A 17,403-nucleotide genomic window follows, 5' to 3' on the forward strand; every position below is an offset into this window, starting at 1 on the left:
ATTCATGGTATAGGTTTCTCCTTTCTGTAGAAGCTCTGCTGACCCATGCACCTGTGTCCCTGTTACCTTAACAAAATGTCCAGAGCAAAAAATAGTTGCCACAGTTGAAGTTAAGCAGTTTGTGGGACAAGCTTCCTCACTGTTCTTCACAGCCTCAGAAAAGCTGAAGCAGAGGAAGCATGTAGAGGAATCTTGCTCCTGAGTATCTGGAATTTTCCATTACTTGCTTCCTTTGTCTCATATCCACTGGATTTCCTGGAGGCAGGGAATGGACCTAAACAGAAATTATGTGCTGAGGGTAAGAGGATTCCACTGGTTGGAACTGGGGGGACAAGTTCCAAGCACTGTTCACTGCTTGATTTCTGAGTCTCTAAGTGACCTGGAATTAATCATTCCCCTTTTGTGTCTCAGTTTCTTCTGCCCTAAGAAAGGAACACATTAATTTAGTTGCTCTGTCTCCAAGGGCTGTTGTGATACATAATTAATCTTTATAAATCATTTACTGATCTTTGAAGTAAAGGGTCTGTATTTATTTAAGAGTACAAAGCAGCAGTAACAGAATAAAAAAGGAACATAGAAAAAATATTAGTTAATGCCTAACAATAGACTCTATTCCTGTGTCACCTGTTAGGGCACTGCTGCATCTTTTGGCATTACATAACAGCTCCTTTTTTTCTGTGTCACAGTGGTTGAGGTATGGCTGCTCAGCCAGAAGAATCAGCCCAGTCTGCAGATCTACAAGATCCTGAGCTTGGACATAAGGATGGGACTGCAACAGAGATGGAAAGCAATCAGGGGAGTCATGAACTGCCATGTCCTCATCATTACACTTCCTGGCAAGAGTGTTTTCATGAAAAGGTACAACAGAGGTGTCTGAATCTGCAGGAGACAAAGATGAGGTTGGTTCAAGCACAAAAGGCAGAAGAAGCAAAGGTGAGGAGGAGAGAACCTGGGGACTGCCTGGCCAGAGAGTGGTACAATGAGGAGGAGAAGACACTTGATACTCGCCTCTATTTGCTCGACAACCTCCTTCCCTACATTAATCCCAGGAACAGAAAACTTGTTAATGGCAGTGGAAAGAAACCATGTGCTTGTATCAGACCAAGAACCAACCAGATTTAAGCCCATTAATTATCTTGCAGAATACCTGATGAGGCATAACCCTCAGTACAGTGTTCCTACAAAACCAGGCCCATATCTGAGAGAAATGGAGGTGGTCTCAGAGGAGCTCAAATCTTTGAGGCAAGGTACAGCATCACAGAGGTGAGAGCACTGACAGGGTGGCTGGTCACAAGGCCAGAGCTGGTGTCTTGGTCTCTGTTTTACAAAAGGAATGGTGTCCCTGTGGCCGGGCTGGCAGAATCTTGAGCAAAACACACTTTGTGGAGTGCAGTGCCAGGAATTTATTTGTCTCATAAAAACTTGAGAAGCAGGACAAATACCAGAACATGGCACACAAAATGAAACACTAGTTATTCCTGTTTAAGGCAATATTCTACCTTTCATAAGGATATAATTCTTCCTTAGACTCTATCTTAATAAACACATGAGCAATGCAAACTGCTTCCAAACTGGTCTAGTGTAGTGACAGCAGCTCTTTGGGACAGGTGTTAATATGGAAGGTCTGGAGACTCTTCAGATAGTTTCTTCTCTAGTCTTCCAAACTTAATAAAAACACAACCTAACCTTTTTTTCCTCCTTCAGGATGATTTCTCTTGACTAAGCCAACAGCATTGTCCTGACACATTGTAGAAACTCCTTCACCCAGGATTTTTATTTAGGCTTTCCTTTTATATTCTGTTTTTCCTTTTAAAGTAGAAACTGTTTTGTATTTTGTTCTGTTGCTTATTTCTGGGCTGTTTGCTTTAGTATAATACTTAATGAATCTTGGAACAGGGTTCCATGGCACCTTACAAAATGCTACGGTTAAAATGTGAGAGCATTAGATGAACAATAATTTATTTTCATTGCTCTGTTCAGGAAAATATAGATGTGAACTTTTCAGTTCATAGAAGATCCAGAGATGATTGTGATTAATGTCAAAATTACTCATTCACTACTAGATCACTTTATTCTGTATCTGTGTTTGTAGAATAATGATTTCTGTTTGAATGACTCTCTATTTGCATAAATAGTGCATACACCTTGAAAATTGGTTTCAGTGTCAGGAATTAGGGAAGTAAAATGTTGACATGTCTTATGCATAAACCCTAAATGAAGATAATTGAAGTTCCCAGTATTATAATGCTTAAAAGGATATGTAAAGTCTCTCTATCTGAGCTTCTGTCTCCACATTTCCATTAAACATACTGCTGCAGTTTGTAGGAGCATGCCTGATGTGAATACAACAAAGCAGCGTGAGAAGTGAACTTCATGCAGTCACTGATAAAAGAATTTCAGTTTTATTTTCTATTTTTTTAAATGTTGGTCCACTGAAACAAATGAGCTGGGGAAATATGTCTTTCAGTGAGTTTTCACTCAAGCACAGACTGTTCTGAGGGGATGTTTAGGATGTCAGCCTTGCCACGCCTTTGCTTTGGGAACAGTTTTATCATTCCTGTTGGTTCACAGAAGGACACCTGGATATATCTGTTTTATTTTGAAAAAGTAATTGAACCAAAATGCATAAAATCTCCTGGGGTTTTGGATTGGGCTTTTGTTGAATACAAAGTGTTGGATACCCATGACCTGTTATCATGACCTTTGCTGTTAAGCCCGTCTTTACATTTGGAGACAGATTCTGCATTTGTAGCTCTCAGAACTGAGTCAAAGGAAGTGACTATCAAGACTTACAGAAATAAATATCTCCATAGACAGCATTGCCAGGGGGGTTCTGTAATCATGGCTGTAGCAGGTTTTGCATATCCACTGGCAGTAGTACCATGGGATTTGCATTCACAGTAGCTCAGGATTTACATATTTGTGATGACTGTATTGTGAGATTTGCATGGGATTCTTAAATCACAGCAACACAGGATTTTAACAGCACCACACAGCAGTGAGACTCTTCATGTGAGTCACTGGATTCAAACAGGCTGGAATTGTTACAAAAGCAATGCCAGTCTGTGCTTAACACCTCTCATATAAGCACCAGAAAGGTGAGGAATTAAATTCTGGCCCAAATGAAGGTCCTGGGAGCCTTGGCATTACCTTCAGGCAAGGCAGGATTCATCACAGGTTCCCATCTAACACTTTTCTATCCTCAGTGAGCTCTCTTGGACTTCCTCCAGTTTCTCCTTAACTGCCACCTGACTGGGAGTCAAGGCAGGAAGGAGAACAGATGGGAGAAATTCCTTATGCACATGGACTGATACCTGAAACAGAGCCTTTGTCCAGGGATGGGAGTCCTTCAGGCTGAGTCACCCATCCCTGTGTGGGAGGCAGGCAGCTCTCTTCCTGAGGAAACATGTTTGGTTCTGCAGGGAGAAGTCACCTCACTGCCATCTCATCTTTTCTGGAAATGTCTGATCCAAAATGAGCTCACTTTGCAATGGGTGCTGCCTGGTACTGTTACCCCTGTTTTGCCATTATTGTCTGAGGGACACCAGGCAGAGGATGCGGCTGCCCAGTTTTATGACCCTAGAAATGAATGCAAAACTGCAGCCCAGTGCAGGTGCAGCACAGAATGTAACTTGTGCTGGACACTGCCCAAATTAATCACCAGAGCACCTTGGCAACTCTGAGCACAGCCCAGGCTCTGCTTACAGTTTGCAGACAGAGGAGGAGCTATCTCTACAAGTGGTCTGGTTTTCTCTTTCTGCTGCATTGGAGAAAAATTCGTTTGTCCACTTGGGTTGGTACCTGATGCATTCCTTCTCTTCTCCAGCTCTGGGAAGGTGTCAGAAGTTGGGAAAATATTTTACCCTCCCTCTGCTATCAAAGTGCCCGAGGCTGAGCTGCCTCAGCAGCACTTGTGCAGTGCCCACCATTGATTTAGGAACCAAATGATTCATTAAGAAACCTCTGTGATAAATGGCCATGAAGAACAAGGATCTTGTGATAAAACTTTGATCCAAGTGTATTGCTGTGACATGTAAAACAGGTCTTTCTGTTCATTAAAGAAAATATTGATGGGTTATATTTCGTAGGATGACCCCAGAGGAACGGAAGAGGGCAGGGACAGGATCAGCCCATTTCACAGCACGTGACACACAGGGGGAAGAAGGGAGCAGGAATTGTTAGCTAAAATATAGTTTTTGGAGGTCTCAGGTACAAAAGAGGAGTAATTCCCCTTTCTCTGAATAGCTACAGGGGGTGTGAAGACCATGAAGACGAGCAGCTGCCTCAGTGCAGGGAGATTCCAGCAGCCTCCATGAACAGGAGCTGTTCTCTCCATATGAACTGATCATTTGGCTTTAAGCATTTTGACCTTCCAAAAGGGTTTTTCCCCCATTTCATAAATTAACAAAGTCAAAATCAAAGCAGATGAGTTCAGGATCAATTTTATTCACTTCTTTTGTTGTGTAAAATGGAGGATTGGGAAAAACATGGCTGGGTGTTTAGAGAAGCAAAGAAAACAACAGCAGGAAGAAAGGGAGCTGACTGGCAGTCCAAACCTGCAAACTCCATGTGTTGAAAATGATGGAGAGACTGAGGTATTATCCCTGTCCTAAGGCAAAAAGGCTCTATTGTGTGAGGCTGCTTCAGAAATTTTATTGAACATTGTTCTTTGCCAGTGAAGTGCTTGTGTGAAAAGGTACTTGAGTTTGGAGACAATGAAGTCTGATGCAATTTTGTTGGTAAATCAAGTGTAGCAAAATTATGCACCTGTCTCCCTGCTAGAATTGAAAGGAAATTGAAGGACATCTACACAATAAATGATGAATGTCATTATAAATGTGAAGGTAAAATGTGTCACTGTTGAAATGACACAAAACTAGGAGAGCTGCACAGATGATTTTCCATTAAATGTCTTCCACATAGACAGGAATTTGAGCAGAGAGTTGCTGCCTTTTGTTTTGTTCTTTAGGGTAGGCTTAATCACTCTTAAGTATGCCTGTGATGGTCTCTTTCTAATCCATGTTCCTATGTCCTACAGGCTGGTCCAGATGAGGGCTGAGGCAAAGAAGATCCATGAGGAAAGGGAGGAGGTGGACAGACAGAAGGCTGAGGAGACAGCAAGGAGAAAGGAGGTGTTGACAGCTCTGTTCAAGGAGTGGACAGTAGATGGCCATGAAAGAATCCCAGCAGCACTGGTAACTAGGGGAGATCCTGCTCTGGTTGTTGCAGACAGGATGAAAAGGACATTTGTGCTAGTGCCATGTGCCCTGGCATAGCAGCATGGGTGATGGCTCTGCCACCACAGGATCAGGGGACAGGGCACTGTTCACAAATCTTACCTATGTGTAAGACCCATGACTGCCCCATATGTCTGATTATTCTGGGTGATTTATTTTAGTAATTGTCTACTGATGTCTGCATGACACATGCTATTACCTTGATTTTTAGGTTCAGAGTGCCTTGAGGTTTTTTCCAGATGTCACTGATTCTATTCCTGAAGATATGAGAAAAGGCAAGTTTTCAATGTATCTTCCTTAGTTTTATTGCTGTGATCTGAATTCTGATGTGAACTGTGAGCAAACAGCAAATGATTTGATAACAGAGAAAGAATCTCTAAGGGTAGTTACATCCGAATATCAACCACAAATCTTCAGATCGATTGAAAAGAGATAGAACCACCATGTAATTCATTAATATAGTCTTGAAAAGTATGGAAAAATGTTTAAAAAATCTTTCAGGGAGATAGAAAGACCAGATGCAGACCTTCTCCACTTACATCCCTTAGTAGCCACGCATTGCCATTTGCTTACTGCTCTTTTTAAGAGTCACTGTATCAACCTCCTCCTTTTTGAGTTTGTCTCATGGGAGGTCTTGGAAATACTGGCATACTGGGAGATACAGGACAAAGGTGGGATCAACAAACTGTCAGTGTTGTTACCTGTTATGGTTTCAGGGGAGTTGCTGAGGTTTACCTCATGCTCCACCCAATAGCTCATCTCATCAAGCCCTTCCCTTGGCCAGTCCCTGGCACCCAGTGACACACAGCCCAGGGCCTCTGTACCAGAGCACTCAGCTCAGAAAGATTTCCATAATTCCTGTCCACTTTATACAGCTCACACTTGACCTCCCCAGATGATGATAATTGAATAGAACCAGGAACACTGAAGTGGCAGCACAAGCCTGCTGCCAACCCTTTACATTGAGAGCCTGTAATGATCATCAGTGATAACAAATGTGTCTTTGCTGATTTGGGATGATAAACTGGACACTCCAGAGTGTTTCTGTTGCTGCTGGAGTCACCTCTGCCTGGAGCTCACCCTGTCTGTATTACAGAATTGTTCCTCTGAGTAATCACCCAGTGTTGGTAGGATGTTGTGTGACTGCCAAACACAGCCCCTGTGCTCCTCCTGTGGAGCTGTGGTTCCCCAGTGCAAACAGACCCTGGGACATGAGATTGTGGAGGAATTTCCTGCCCAGATATTTGCTCTCCAGATGCTGGGGGTGCTCTCTGTACTATTTCCCTAATAGGCTCCATTGCTTAATTTATTTCACTTAATAACATTTAATGTACATTAATAGAACATTACACTCTGTTTTATAGTTCAATAAGAATAATGTACAGTTTAGGAACATATCAATCAACAAGAGATAAATGCATTCTATGATGAATTTTCTCATTATTCCTGATATATTTAGAAGAAAGAACAGAAAAATAATGCCAATAGAAATAGCATGTCTGTTCTCAAAGAACTCGTTCAGAAACCTGTATAGATGTTTGATGTCTCTTTTCAGTTCCACTATAGCAACCCAGAAGCTGACCAAAACATACTTTTGAATATCATCATCAGTAAAAATATTCCCATATTCTTGAGAAAATTACTATGATTTTCAGATTCTTCTCTTGCAAAGCAGAATCCGTGTCTCCAGACTTCTAAGGCAGTTTTATCTGTTTGTTAAATCAAAAATCATTTCCTCCCTCACATAATTAGTTGTAAGTACTGTTAAAATCATTGCAATTTGCACCAACTTATGTCAAGAATAAATACAGTTCTGAATAGCTAAATGGAGATTCTCAGCAAGAGAAATGCAAACAGATTTAGATGCTCTGTATACAGTCAGATGCTTCAGCTACTGTGGGATAACCTCAAATAAATGTCATCCAACATGAGAAGAAAGTTAATGTAACAGCACATTGTGCAAAAATATGTGTACAATATGCAAAACCACAACTGTTGCTTTCTAAACCAATATCCCTTCATTTGTTTTACCAGCAACCCATGACAGGAAGCTGAAAATCTTGAACACATTGGAAAAACCAGTATACCTAGATAAGTTCACAAAGGTGAGAAATGAAATAAGAGCATTTGGTTCAGAATGTGGCATTTATCACAAAGTGTCAGCATTTCCTTGGGGACAGCCTAAAGGAGTAAGTGAAGGGCTTCCCTTCTCCAGCATCCCAGGTGACTGGCTGTGTCTGGACATTTCACATTCCGTCTCCATCCTCTGCTGTCACCACATCTCCACTCTGGCCAGCTGGAGGGAACTGTTTTGCTTTCCTCAGAGCTGCAGCCTTGCTGCTCTTTGGGAGGTTACTCCTGGAGCAGTGGTTTTTAGGACACCCCTCCCTGTCCCTTTCTAAAATGTCAAAGCCCTGAATCAATTGTGAATTCAGACTCACAGGAGGTTTGGTGTCCCACGACAACCATTAGCCTGAGCTAATTAGTAACATCCTCACAGTATTGTTATTTCTGACTTAATTCCATTGACCAGGATGAACCCATGAAGACTTGGGATGAGAAGCCTTCTCCTGAACTATCACTGGGCTGAGCCATAAACAAACTGCAACAAGTCTCATAAATATTCATGAAGCATAACCAAGTAGTTTTAAACTCAAAAGCTGTCATTGGGAAACATCAGAAGTGTGGTTTCAACTCATCAAAATCATACAGTTGGAAGTTTCACCCCATTACTCTGCTGTTCCTTAAGCTGAAAACAACCAAATTGTTTCAAACTCTATTTATTGAAAGCTGTCCAGGCCAAGGCTTTGCCAGCAATTTTTACCTGAAACAGAGCTGGATTTTATGGCTGGGTAATTAAACCTGTAAAAAGGGGTGTTTAGAATAGGAATAATGGCAGACCCTCATTGCAGCAGTGCTAGTGGGTACGGCTGTAATAATTAAAACCAGAGTATAAAGCAGCTGTGCAGAGACTAATTCCAAGCAACCATGTGTGATTTTTTGTGCCTTCTTCCCTCTCAGGAGACTCACATGTTTGGTATTTTGCACAGAGATGCATTTTTATGGTAACTTGTTGAAGGTTTTTTTAAGCATGAAATGAGATATTTTTGAATTTAACCTCAGAATTATTGCATCTAATTAAGAAGACTATTGTGGATAATGAGAGCCCAGAGAATTGCTTTTGTCACTGCAATGAAGCATCAGTCCATAACCCCTACGGTACATATATATAATCACTGAATGAATTCATGCTCCATTAGCATTAGAAAACTGTTTAAAATATACTTTGTGTACTCTTTATTTTAACTCAGTTAAAGACATGACAACAGAGATCAGAAGCACGAAAGACACGGATTGTCAGGCTGTGTGATTTGCCAGGAATGTTCTCTCAGAACATATTCTCTGATTATTTTTCCAGTCTGGTTTTAATTGAATCAATTGATGAGTCTTTCATCACTTCCCTTGGGAACTGTTCCATCATCAGGACAGGCTGCTTCTAATCCTCAGCTACAATTTACTTTTGTTCACCCCTTTCCATCATCCACCAAACCCAGAAAGAGATGATCTTCCTCCACGCTGGTCACAGCCCTTTCCCATGTGGAAAGCATTGCTTTTAATGGACCTTAAAATTAAAAGGCTTTTTTTTTTCCTTCCTTGAATTTAGTGCAGCTTTGGGTTGCTTAAAGGCTGTTAGGAACTCAGTAAAGAGACCTCACACATCATTGTTTTTCAGGTTTGGGGTTTTTTTTTCAGAAATGCAGAACAGTGGTTGTTGTATTCTTACATCCTTTGTGACAACCTTGTGGGGTCTTTTATATGAAAAGCATTTAAATCCCAGGGACCAGCCCTTAATGGTTTATTTCACAAGCTTTGTGCTCTAACACACAGAACCCCCAGCAGTCTGGCACAAAGCTATTGACACCAAGGGAAATGCTCACATTGTCTTTGCAGGGTCAGAATCAGACTTTAAAGGTGAGATTATTTTCCACGATTGTATGAGGCTTTTTCCACTTCTAGTGAGATCAGTAGGAACAAGAACAGATCCATTGTTTTTGATGATAATGTGGTCACAAACTATACCAAGGACTCTGGGTAGCAAGAAGGAGGCGTGCCAGCTTTCTTTGGGGAGGTGTCAAAATCTCTCAGTCAGTAACAAATTAATGTATGTTAATTATGTGTACAGTAATTTACACATCAGCTAAGCAAGGCTTAAGCCTGTGGTGGTGCCTCCTGCCCACATGGTGCTTGTAAACAGTGTCCTGTGAAGCTGTTAGACACAGTATTAGTGCAGGATGTGTCATCAAGGTGACATTCAGAATAACAAACTGCTTGTCCAACCTGCCTGCTCCCAACAGCCTCACCTTTAAGGTTCTCTGTCACAGGGCTCTGGGTTCTAATGACCCCAAGAAGCTGGTGGATACTCATAGCCCCAGATGTGCCACCTTCTCTCCAACCTACGTCCTTTTTAATGCTGAAATGAAGAAAAAAACCCACATTGCATTAGGAGTTCTTCTTTCCTACCAGCCACCCCTCAGGCCATTGATTTTTTTCTGCTCTTCCTCTCTTTTCCACTTGTCCCATATATTTGGAAATTACACAATATAGACATGAATAATAATAACACATATTAATATTTCAGCTGGTTATTGCCTGTGTGGCATTTCAACAAGCCCAAGATATTTTAGCACTTATGTCAGGTATCCATACTCTCAAAATGGGATAATGGGAAACATTCTGTGCTTTGGAAATTCCTCCTTTTAACTGTATGAGCTCCCTGTTAGTGTGGCTGGCTCAAGAAACCTACTGTAATAATTCAGCCCAGGCTCTGGGATTGTGGTTTGTTCTGATGGCCATTATTATTTATGTCATGCACACCACATTTTTAGAACCATATTGCTTTTGCTCATAAAAGCCACATGGCTATAAATCTAAAGTGTTAAGGTGTCTCCAAGGCTGGAATGTAAAATCAGTCTCAAGTCAAGAGTATTCCCAGTGTCAGAGGACTTGGGTGACAGCAGGCTCATTTTCAAAAGGATCTTCCATTTTTTTTATTGTATCCTACTGCTCCTCTAAACACTGAAATTGTAGGCAATGCTCCTTTTGTGGCATTTGAAAGTTGAGTGACTATCACTCCTGCAGAATGTAATGGCTCAAAATGCCTCCTTGGGGGTGAAGTCAAGAATACTAAATGCTGCAGAAAACCATGGAGAAAATGGAGCTTAAGCCACAACTTTTCATAGGAGGGATCTGATCCAGCATGTCTGCTTGAGCTTGATAAGTGACCTCTGGACCAGGAAAGGATCTGTTCAGGATACATTTCTGCAGTGTGCCAGGCTTGTTTGGAGATTATTGTTTCTTCTGAAGGGGAGAATGAAGTAGGCACCAAGTCTGTGTTGTGTTGGCAGATTAAATTACAAATTCCTAAATATTTGATTGCACGTAATAGATTTTTAGGAGTTCAACTAAAGGTGAAAATGCTTGAAGAAAGATAATCATGTCCACTGCTGCTTTCTCTCTATAGCTTATCCTTTCCTACGCTGAACATGTTTCAAGTGACAAGTTCCAAGAAATAGTGGAATATCTCCATAAGTGTGCTGAGGACTTCCAAGAAGCAACGAAACTTGACACACGGAGGCAGATTTTTATTGACCTCTTCCGAGTTTGTGATCATGGAAAGGTAGGCAAAGCAGCTCAGCCTAATTTCAATGTGGGCCTGCTCCCAGTTTGGTATTTCTCTGGGTCACTGCTTGCTTTTTCTTTTCCTCAACTCTAGATCCTCTCTTTGTGCTTACTCAGCAGTATTTTAGAGAACAATAGCTGCTGCACTGTTGTTAAATTCATAGTTCTTAGACACAGAAACATCCAACAGCCTATTAACGGATGGCTAATTAGAAACTGAATTACCTAAACTGATGACTTGGGACTGAAGTTTGGTGATTCTGGAGAAGAAATTAACCATGGCCTTTAATTCTAAAAAATTACCTGCTTCCACAGCATGTTCAGAATATTTAAGTGCTAATTTATCTATTCAGCCACATTTCAGCAAAGCTAATCTGATGTAGATTGACTTTAACAAATGTGCACATTACTTCAATAATCACATATATTGCATTAATTATATTGCATTACTTCATAGATCTGAAGGGCTTCTATCAATAAATCTCATAGTTAAAATTTAAAATGCAAAATAATCCACCTTTACAGCCTCTCTGAGAACAGTACTGTGAATTTCAGCCACATTTTATGGACAGGAAATTAAAATACAGTAAGTCAGTTACACAGCTGGAAATGAAACTCAAAAGTCATAATTTGGTTTTCAGCAGCTTTAAACTCTATCTATCATCCTCTCAGTACACCTGCATCTCCATTAAAAAGCAAACAAAAAAAGTGCTAGACTCATTAGAAAACCAGTAAATAGTAAGAACTGAAGAATCAACGGCATAAACTATTGCTAAAAACTTGGGCTTCATCCAAAAAGTGTGGTACTTGTTATGAGTACCCTCAGTTTGGCAGTTGCTGGCTCCTACAGAGCAAGCAGTTGCCCTAACCTTAGTTTTCTCCCCTACATAAATTTTATATTCCACCCAGCACTCCTCCAGCTATGCTTGCAGAGCCTACCCAGAGTGAACTGTGCTCTACAATGTCATGCTAATAATGTCATTACTGCCAAGAGAAAGGAATTACAGGGCTCATTTCAACACCAATAGTGTGTTGTAGAGAATAGCAGGCAAGCTGCTGTTTCAGGGATGAGGGAAGAAATGTGTCTGCTTCCCAGCTAGGAGACATTTGACTTTCCTAAGGCTCTGTCAAGAAGGGCTGTGATGGATCCTCCTGGCTTCAAGGATATAGAAACCTGAGTCCTGTCTTTGCCGTGGATTTCCAAAGGATCCCTTCTTTCCTTTCATGTTTTAAAGTGACTTTCTTCCTATTATTTCTGTGGCAGTAATCACCATCTCCATGCTGCTAATCCCAGTGGAATCTCAGAGGCAAAGAGCCAAAAATACTAACACAACAGGAGTGAGCAGCTATCAGCAATGACGCCACTGCTGCAAAAAAAAAAAAAAAAGATCAGAGCACAGAGTTGTGGTTTCCAGGCTCCGAGGTAGCCCTGCCCTGCAAATTGAGTTCACTAAAGTGTCGTGTGGGCTACGCAGCTCTTTTAAACTTGGCCTGGTTTCTTTTGTAAAGTTCTACTGTACCCACAGGGGAGATAAAATGCAAAGTAACCCAAGGACTTCTACCACTTGAATGTGATCCATTACCTGTAGAGCCCATTCTGCAAAGCACAGCAAAGCAGTTGTTTCAGTTCCTAATTTCCATTTGTTTGGTAGCAGGCAGTTATTCCAGTCTGCATGGTGAGTGTGGCTGGCTGCCTCAATGAGCTGCAATTAGGGCCAGGGAGCTGAGAAAGCAGTGTTTAAATTACAGTCAAATTAGAAGGTATCCACATGATCATTATTATGATTTCAAATGCATGCATCCAGAAGGATGGCAGCTCAGAAGGACAGCCTGGACTATCCACTGCAGCAGAAACTTCCCAAGACAATCCCAGAACACAGTTGGATCACTGCTAGAATACCCCAAAAGGCAATGGCTCTGTGAATTTTTAACTTATTGTCCCTGTGCTCACTTGTATCAGTTTATTTTATAACTCTTCATTAATTTCCAGGGAGGTTTTAAACAAGGGATTTTAAAATTAAATTTAATTTAGTCAGAGATTCGTTTTCAAGCCAATGTAGTTTGAGGCACCCCTGATTATCTTTCTTGCAGTACAGCAACAACAAAGTCTGCTGTCTCATGACCTTTTTTAAGTGTCTGTTCTACCCTCTTGCTCACTAACAAGCTCATTGTAGGGTTCAGGATACACACATCACATTTCCAGAAAAACAATCAAATGGTTAAACACTGACCTATCCCTGATTAAATGGCAAGTCTGGTTTAGTCTGTGTTGCCAAAGGAATTACTCACAGGTCACAGAACATTGCTGAAAACAGCTGAGAATCATCACCTGCCAATATCTAGGTGACAAAAAAATTAGGTCAACGTGTTTCAATTCCCTGGGCACTAAAGCTGCCCTGAGTTTTGGGCAGCTGTACAAACACAGACAGATTTCTGTTGTGGAGGGGAGAGGCTGTACCTGCCCTGCTCACAAGGTGCTGCACGAAGGGCAGGTGGGCAGGAATCTGTCATAAGCCTCCTTAGTCACACACCAAGTGCAAAGAAAAGTCACCTTTTCTACTAAATTTAGGAACTGGGGAAAATAGCACAGCTGGGGAGAGGAGTTGGAAATGGTTTCTTGTTGTAGTGCTCCTCTCTTCTATAGGTGACTGTACGGTGACATTTTCCTCCCAGGGTAAGTTGTAAGGAAAAGTGTCCTGAAATAACAGGAACCCCTGCTAAAATGGCAAATCTGTGTAAATTGGAAATGTTTAAATAATTAAATAAATCCCTATTAATATTTGACAATTTCAGCTATTTTATCTATTTTTATATATATACCTGTTTTATAGAAAAATAAGCTTATTGGATCCAAATAACAAAAAACTCCTCAAGAATTTGAGTTATCTAAATCCTCCAATTATATTATTTTAATATGACAAAAAGGTAACTGAATCCCAAAACAACATCCTTATTTTCTTTTTAATAATATCTCATTCATGTATTCCCATTTTAATGAAGTAAAATTATGCATTAGTACTACAAAGTTCAGGGCAACCAGCAGATGATTGTGACGAGTAACAGCTGAGGAAATCTGAATGGAAAATTAGGTGTATGTAATGGAAATACTGAATGGAGGATCCAAATATTCCACAGTGATCTGGGAACACCTTTAAAACATTGTGTGTGTGCATCTCCTAAATGGATCAGAGCATGATCTGATATATTCAACTGAAAGACAAATAACAAGAAGAAATGTTTGCACAGGGGCGTGCAAGGTATCTGTATGTTAATGTCAAGATACTGGGAATCAGGACCTACATCTTGTAAGTTTAGGGACAGAATTCTGTGATGACATTTGTTGTTCCAAACCCACCCATAGCTGAAATTCAATCCTGACTTCCAGCATTTTTTTTTTTACCAGCAGGAATTAAATTACCAGATACTGAAGCACTAAAATTGTACCAGATGGCTTCTTACATTTCAGTTCTGGTCCTTTCTGCAGAACTGGCAAAACCCCTTCCTTGTAGAGGAAGGTGCTGCTGTACCAGCAAATGTGATGTGTTCACTTAGCTCCAGCATTAACTTCACCAGTTGGTGAGATGTGTATCTCTGGGTTGTTTCCATATCCTCTGTTTTTAACTACTGCTGCCAATAATTACAGTTTCAGGTTATAAACAATGCAGTCATCTTGAGCTAATTTCCAGAAAAGAACAGCAAAGTTCTTCCTTTATTTCTTTAGTCTAAGGGCAGGCAAAGTTCACAAGAAATTAAAAGCCTGGTGAAATTTGCATTTTGCAGTTTTTAATCTAAGAACAAAATGTGAAAAGGAAATCAATAATTCAGATGGAAAGCTATTCACTACAAATAATGAACTTAAGTAAATCTGTTTCCAAATTAACTACTCTATTTCACTAATGGGAGGGAGATTACAAAGGTGGCAGGACTTAAATAATGGCAATGGGAATATATCATAAAATGGAAAACTTGCAATCATTTAGTTTGCTTTACTTTTTAAACCCCACAATTTCCTGATTGGAAATGACCCATTTCATTGCCTTTTCCTGAGTTTATCGTCTGTGTACACTCACCCTGAGCAACTAGGATTTAATAAACTCTGCACCTTCCTCTGCAGTGGAACTGCTGATACCTCTTTCACCTCTGTGGTCAAATGTCTATGAATTTTTAAAGGAAATTAGGGAGGTTGTCATAATAGCTCGGATTTTTGGACTAATTATGTTTCCAGGCCAATACATCACACTTCAAAGGAGATGAAGGGGCACAAAACCAAACTACAATGTGCAGTCACTGAAGTAACACAGCACAGCCCATAATACATGGAAATTCTTCCATGGTACTGTCAGGCAATCAATATCTGTCCTGAGAGTATGAAGTGTTGAAGCTTTGATCTTTACACAAAGAACTCCTTTGGCAGAACAGTTACAATTTTCTCACTGTAATTTGTCAAGGACATGGAAAAGGAAGAGCCTGCAAAGTAATATGTGTGGAGAGTTCCAGTTCAGCCCAGAAGAAATTTTTGCCTTTATGAAATAAATTAACTTCTTTGCAATTTGTAGTGATGTTCTGGTAATGGATAATTATCAGCCACAGGTAATTCTTGGCTGATGGTGCCTTTGTAGTGCTGCAAATGTTGATGTAAGTCAAAGAACCACAGGAAAAACCCAATAATTGTAATCTTTTTGTCTAGGTTGGTGTCTTGGATAGACAAAAAATACTGGCCCTGCTGAGACACTTCTATGACAGAAGGTCTGCGAGTCATAAGTGGGAACTCTGGAACCCCAGAGAATGTGAGCACATGGGATGTTTCAGTTGTGGTTAAAACACTGGGAGTCCACACAAGGCTGAATGGTTCAGATATGTTTTATAAGTGTTACCAGAAATGAACAGAGCCCAAAAAAGAGACCCAAATGACTGCTGTGACCTATACACCAGAATTTGCAAGCACATTTGGCAAACTGTGATGTAATGTTCAGAAATGCTTCAGCATCCAAAAGTTTTCCTTGCTACAAAATTCTGAAGTACTTTTTAGGAAATAGAATTAAAGAAAGATTATTTCTGAAATTATTATTAGAAGTTAATTTTGTGTTTGCACTAAAATACCTCCAGAAAGAAAAAGAAAAAACAGAGGGAATCATCTGCATGAAAGTAAAATATTTTAAAGATATTGGACATTAATTAATTGCTGAGATCAAATGCAAGGTGAATTACATCCCTCCTTCTTAGTGTAGAGAATGATGAAATATTTATTTCAAAGGAAAAGTGGTGTAGTACTTAGCCAGAAGAGTAGATCTCTGCAGGCAAAGACATTATTCTGAAGTTTTGTGTTTCTGAGATGTGTCTTTGCAGAAGATACTTTCTGGTAGTTTGTATTTACTTGGCATTACCTTTTTTTCTTTAAATTTTCTTATGCAATACTAGAGAAGATAAAACCAGTAGACACTATCAGATTACACATATTTTTTCTGTTTTAGGGCCAATAACTGATCTGCAAGATATTAATCTTATGGATTTCTGGGGAAGCCTTGGTGTTTGTGAGGAAGTTTGTGAGGAAGTCAGTGAAAGTTTGATCTGGTCTGAAACGGAAATTTCTGAGGGAGAGATTTTAGGATATGAACCTATAGATGATGATAGGCAAGAGACTGACAGAATGAGCACCAGTGTTACAGAAGAAGTTGTTGAAGAAATGGACATGAATGGAACTGAAACTGGAGGAATTTCCAAGGAGGAAAATGAAGTAGCAGAGCCAAGTGTTTCTGAAGTGAGGAAGGAAGGTGAGGATGCTGTGTCAGCAGTGGACAGCACTGGCCTTGAAGCTGCTGATTTGGATGGAGAGCATGGATCTGAAAAACCAGAGGAATCCATCCTGGGTAGTGAGCCTGAGACAGAAACAAAACCAGAAGAAGATTATACCTCAGACAGAGAACCTGGATCAGAAGGGCAAGTTAGTCAAGAGGACAGTGGAGTTACAGGGATATCACCTGAAGGTACAAGCACAGCCTCAGGAGAGGGAGCTGTGACAGACACGGATGCCACTGATTCCCAACAGGCTGTGAAAGAAACCTCTGCAAGCAATGAGAGCCAGTCTGACCAACAGACAAGCTCAGAGATAAGACTGCATGACCAGGGTAAAGTATTTTCTTTTTTCTGACAGACTTTAATGAGATTCTATGTATATGTTTAGATTGGTTTAACTACAGGGTGTTTTAAATCCATTTCAAAACCATGTGAGTGATTTCTGAGTAGAGAAGACCATAAGCTTTGCTATCTTCTCAGCATGGTGTTTTCTGCCAAGGTTTCAGAGCTTATTCCTCTCACAGGAGGCAGGTGAGTCACTTTGCTGGTGATCTGTATTCAAGGCCCTCAGCAGACACTTTAATTCAAGTAGGGACTTTGTGAAGCAGCAGCATTTTTATAATAAGGAGAAACTTTATGTTCTGTTTCACTCTGTAATATTACCATAGCAAGACAGGAACCTGAGCATATTAAA

General features: G+C 40.4%; 1 protein-coding gene across 1 annotated transcript in view; it reads left to right on the top strand.

The window, feature by feature from the left end:
• The first annotated feature begins 696 nt into the window (after positions 1-696).
• Positions 697-17,403, top strand: part of EFCAB5 (EF-hand calcium binding domain 5) — a 28,591-nt gene continuing 11,884 nt past the window's right edge. The window contains 8 exon segments of the mRNA XM_030962778.1: positions 697-1,032; positions 1,034-1,263; positions 5,039-5,195; positions 5,449-5,512; positions 7,272-7,342; positions 10,759-10,914; positions 15,604-15,703; positions 16,388-17,041. Coding sequence (XP_030818638.1) covers positions 697-1,032; positions 1,034-1,263; positions 5,039-5,195; positions 5,449-5,512; positions 7,272-7,342; positions 10,759-10,914; positions 15,604-15,703; positions 16,388-17,041 — 1,768 coding nt within the window.

Source organism: Camarhynchus parvulus, chromosome 19 (genome assembly GCF_901933205.1).
Source record: "Camarhynchus parvulus chromosome 19, STF_HiC, whole genome shotgun sequence".
NCBI lineage: Eukaryota > Metazoa > Chordata > Aves > Passeriformes > Thraupidae > Camarhynchus > Camarhynchus parvulus.